Genomic DNA, 4,943 nt, shown 5'->3' with positions numbered 1-4,943 from the left:
TAAACGTGACCACAAAGTACTCTTAAAGGACTCTTAAAATATGGAAAATGAAACAACCATATCATGTAAGTTTAACGATGGCATATGAAAACAGCTTGTCACCAAAATTTACCAGAATTCCATTGAAATTCATAAGACAAATAGCAAAAACAAAAAGAGCATAGCTATAAAACAACTAGGCTGGGTAAAAAAGAAAAATGCAGGGTGTGTCTGAGTGTAGGTACCAGAAAAACACAACGTGAAGCTGAAATCTCACCTCTTCACTAAACTACAGACAGCCCACTGCCTCCCTTTCACAGAATAAGTGTCAAACTTCATTCGTGATTCAGCACTTTATCGACTGACAGATTTCGCCCCAATAAAAATAAGATCTCACACAGCAGTGCTTTGCTCAGGTTGTAAACTCCAGCCTCCAAAACTTCTCAGTTTCTCAGTGATTACTGCTGGTTAGATGTAGAGCAATAGGAGCATGTTGAGGCCTAACCGCATCTCCAGCTGAACTGATCAATAAGCACATTTTTTTTTGTGTGTGTGTGTGTGTGTGTGTGTGTGAGAGAGAGCGACACCAAAGACCACTGCACACATGTGTCTCTTGTGGGCTCATTTCATTGTTTGACATCACGGTAAGCATCCACAACACATGGAGCAATGTGGAGCGCTAAAATATTATGAGATGACATTATGAAATCTGAGTGGAAACAGTTATCCAAGTAAGGTGCTGCTGCTGAAAATAACACCAACTGCGCTGAATCACATCCGTCTGGGAATTATACACTGGTGAGTTTACCATTTATTACTTCTGCTGTGATCCAGTGTTATGAAAACTCATGTGTGTCGTATTATCATTTATTGGAGTAAATGAACTTTGATTCACCCGTGTTGCAGTAACGTGTTTCCTTCTCAACATCTACGCTCCTATTGTTAAATTACTCCTCATAAAAATATGGAATGACATTATTATGCTGTTGCCTGTGAACAAGCAGTCTTTCTTTTGCTGCTTATTAAACATAGGAATATTAAACCAAAGGAGATTTGTATATTTGTACATACACAATCGTATGATTTAAAAGCTCTAAAACTGGGTTATCTATTGATTAGTCTAAGAGATGCGGACAACCCTCCCCCATCATCCATCACTTGTTAATCTGAATGTTTGTCTGATACTAAAACAGAACTGTAGTGTTTAAAATTGCTATTTATTTTTTATGCTTTGCATGATCATCAATCTTCGGTCTTTCTGGCCAGAGACTGTTTCACTAATTGCATGTGCTTTTATTGATAGGGTTCGCTGACTGCAGCCATATCTACAGCTGTTATGGATCTGGATGTGCTGAACTTATTTGCCATTGCAATGGGGACACTGGCTGTTCCCATTCTGCTTTTCATGGCATCCTTTATGCTGTGGCCTTCATCACTCATCAAAGTTTATTACTGGTAATTAAGCCTACTGCACAGTAAAACCTGTTTTTCTTATGTACGCTGACAATCATTCATCAGTGCAGTTTGGTTTGCAATGATCACACACAGCAACACAGATTTAGTAACCCTTTAGGTCCCAGTGCACCAAATCAAATCATGTTTATTGTCATATTACATTAGACGGGTTTAAGGTGTGTGAAAAACTAAGGTGTGTAGTCCCTCACAGTAGTAAAAACAAATACATACACTATACATAATCTCTATGTACAAATTGCACCGAAATGTTTAAAAAGTGCAGGTTTGATATATAATCTGAAATGTTTACATTGCAACTTACAAAAAGACACTGGATTGGTGTGAATACAAGTGCAGTGTGAGTGGCAAGATATCTTTGTGAGTACTGTGTGACTGAGCATAGGTTCCAGTACAGTTCCAGTAAGTAAGTAAAGGGTGCAGAGTGTGTTTGTATGGGGTGGAGGTGTGATGGGACAGATGGGATAACTTGTGGACTGTGGACTGGTACACTGTGCTACTGGCTGTTCAGCAGCCTGATGGCTTGGGGGTAGAAGCTGTCTCTGGACCGACTGGTTCTGGTCTTCATGCTTCTGTATCTTCTGCCGCTGCCGCAGAACAGTCTAACCAGGCGGCGTGGTGAGATCAGCTGAAAGGTCCTGCATCCTGCAATTGTGGCGCAAAACTTTTCACAGAAATAAAATGAATTAGAGTGATAAAAACTAACATTTTTCAACAAACTTTCTCCTTTTTGCAAGTCAATGGAGCATCACAATGATTTTAAGGCAATAAAAAGTTTTAACTTTTAAGATAAAAGGTTGCTTTAAAGCAACTATAGCAAATATATCATGTTAAATACATTGAATGTATTATTACCAATAAGCACCAAAATGCACATAATGACCAAATATTGTTTAATTAGGATTATTGAAGATATTAATCTGGACATTTTTATTAATATGACTGAATGATACCTGAAACATGCTCTTTTTTTGTTTATGGTGTTTATTACTGTAACTAATTTTGTAAATGGTTTTAAAGTGAAGTTCATATAGAAAATGATCATATATGATATATTTGCCAAAGAGTTAATACAATTTTTCATTTAAAAATCATCTTATTGATTGCATTAGACTACATCACTTGCTTAGAGGGTATGTGTACTTTTGTCTACTTGTTTTTTCTTTTGTTCAGGTACTGGAGGCGAACCCTCGGCCTGCAGGTCTGCTATACGGATTGTGGAGGATATCGTTTCTGTTACTCTTACAGAGGGAAGCCAGGTTTCAGGCCCTCTATCCTGATGCTCCATGACTTCTCTGCACACAAAGACACATGGCTCTCGATGGTTAAGGTGTGTAGTGCAGACTCCTTTCGGTTTCTTCTAAGTAAGGTGAACAAAGAGGTAATATGACCCTGTGCTCTCCTTCTGCACAGTATCTCCCTAAACATCTGCACCTTCTGTGCGTGGACATGCCAGGACATGAAGGTACAACACGCACCAACGTAGAAGACTACTCTATCCAGGGCCAGGTTAAGAAAATAAGGCAGGTAGGCACACTAGAATTAGCACAGTTGCTAAAGCTTGCCTTATAAAAGTGGTAACACCAGCATTAGATTTACTGTTTTCAGAACTCCAAGTGTAACCCCTTGAACCACACTCTTTAATTTCTGTGCAATTTGTTTGCCTTCAAGTTTGTAGAAGCTATTCACCTGAACAGGAAGCCTTTCCACTTGGTGGGCACCTCAATGGGTGGAAGCGTTGCAGGAGTGTATGCGGCCTGCTACCCGTCAGACCTCTGTAGCATAACGCTCATCTGTCCAGCTGGTTAGTGTGAACCCAAATTTGTTTCTGACACAAGATGGGATATGTAATACCATAGAATCGTACATATGACCTCAATACAGAACTGGCCAGGTCAGAACAGTAATCCTAATGGAGCTTGGTCATCAACTTGGCTTCTGGAGATTTACACTTCTGTTAAAAATATGGAATTTCTTGACATATTAACTATTGAAAATCAAGCCTCTACTCTTCTGCAAATGCCTTACACTCTGGATATTTGGATCTTTGCTTTGAAGATTCAATGGCATTTGGGCAAAAATGCCACTAAAGCTTATCTCAGAGATATTGGCTGAAGCTCCAGCACTCTAGAGAAGTAGGCTAGGTGACTTTATACTCATGTGTGGCTGCTCCAGAGAATCTTGTTAGATAGGCTATGCTTTTCTATAGCGAGTCAACAAGTGTGGAAGCACATCTAAATGCCAGTGTCAGTAATAGGTGCACTATTAAAAGGATATTTTTGTCTGTATAGTGTTATATATATATAATTTTCTACATAGTCACATCAGAATTTTTTGACTACTTACCTTGGCGGGAATAACCTCCCTTGGCTCGGATAACACAAGTGAGACAGAAAGTGTTCATTACAGAAGTGCACAGTGGTCCACAGTGGTGCACTGAATGGCCCGTAGGGCACCACTGTTATGTCGTTGGGAGTACACAAAGTTATCAGTTTCTGAGATACTACAGAAACTGATGATGCCCTTTTGGACATTCAATCAAATCACATCCATTGCCAGCAATTGTGTTGCACTATGCTACAACTGACTGGTGTGCTTGCTTACACATGGCCTCTCTGACCAAGTCAAACCAGGAGTGGTCGTAGTATTCTCATATGACTGTGACAGTGGACAAAGGGTGGTAGCATCTCGGAAACAGCTAATTTCAGACTTCTCACACATTGAGTGCCTCCCAATGGCATAACAGAGGTGCCACACTGTTTGCTGTTGTCTAGTATCTTATTATTTATTAGTGAACATATTAGACTCATTTTGTACACCTTTCTGCAATCAATTTGGCCTTAACTGTGACCGAAAGCATAGATTCTTTGCTAGATATTGTGTGTTTTGGGCAGATCTCCAGGAGGAGGGCTGTTGACTGCAATGTTCCTGTTGCCACGTTACAAAAAAGGCTTTGGATGTTTAATTTTCTTTGCAATTTGTGTATTTTATACATATGCTGCTTATAATCTGCTTTCATTTAATCTGCCTTCCATTCATTTTTTCCCTGCATGGACAATAATTTAAGTAAAATTTACCCTTTACTGCCATGCACTGTAGTACAAATACTACAGTACAATGATACTGTACACTTAGCTAGTATCACTGTACCATTATCCTCACCTCTTGTTCATAATCATTTAACCATTCTAGGTCTTAGGTACCCCTGCAAGACAAAGTTTGATGACCAGATGCATGAGCTGGAGAACAGTGAGTACAGACTCAGCATTCCTCTCATCCCATCTACCCCAGAGGAGATGGAGGACATGTTAAAGCTCTGCTCACACGTACGCTTCAGAGTCCCCCAACAGGTATGTGGAGGGAAGTAGTGTCACCCACAGTGTTATACCAACTGCAGCTGTGTTTGTAAAGGTTTGCAATAATTCCATGTCCAATGACATCCCTGTATGTGACCATTTGCTGTATCCTTAGATTCTTCAGGGACTAGTGGA

General features: G+C 39.8%; 1 protein-coding gene across 1 annotated transcript in view; it reads left to right on the top strand.

The window, feature by feature from the left end:
• The first annotated feature begins 1,306 nt into the window (after positions 1-1,306).
• abhd6b (abhydrolase domain containing 6, acylglycerol lipase b) overlaps positions 1,307-4,943 on the top strand; it is a 4,173-nt gene continuing 536 nt past the window's right edge. The window contains exons 1-6 of the mRNA XM_072697174.1: positions 1,307-1,434; positions 2,626-2,782; positions 2,866-2,979; positions 3,124-3,256; positions 4,645-4,802; positions 4,924-4,943. The exon at positions 4,924-4,943 is cut by the window's right edge and continues 35 nt beyond it. Of these exons, the coding sequence (XP_072553275.1) occupies positions 1,316-1,434; positions 2,626-2,782; positions 2,866-2,979; positions 3,124-3,256; positions 4,645-4,802; positions 4,924-4,943 (701 nt within the window). The 5' untranslated portion in view covers positions 1,307-1,315. The remainder of the gene's footprint in view (positions 1,435-2,625; positions 2,783-2,865; positions 2,980-3,123; positions 3,257-4,644; positions 4,803-4,923) is intronic.

Source organism: Salminus brasiliensis, chromosome 14 (genome assembly GCF_030463535.1).
Source record: "Salminus brasiliensis chromosome 14, fSalBra1.hap2, whole genome shotgun sequence".
Classification (NCBI taxonomy): domain Eukaryota; kingdom Metazoa; phylum Chordata; class Actinopteri; order Characiformes; family Bryconidae; genus Salminus; species Salminus brasiliensis.
Note: the sequence above shows the minus strand (reverse complement) of the source record. Positions and strands in the feature narration are given on the sequence as shown.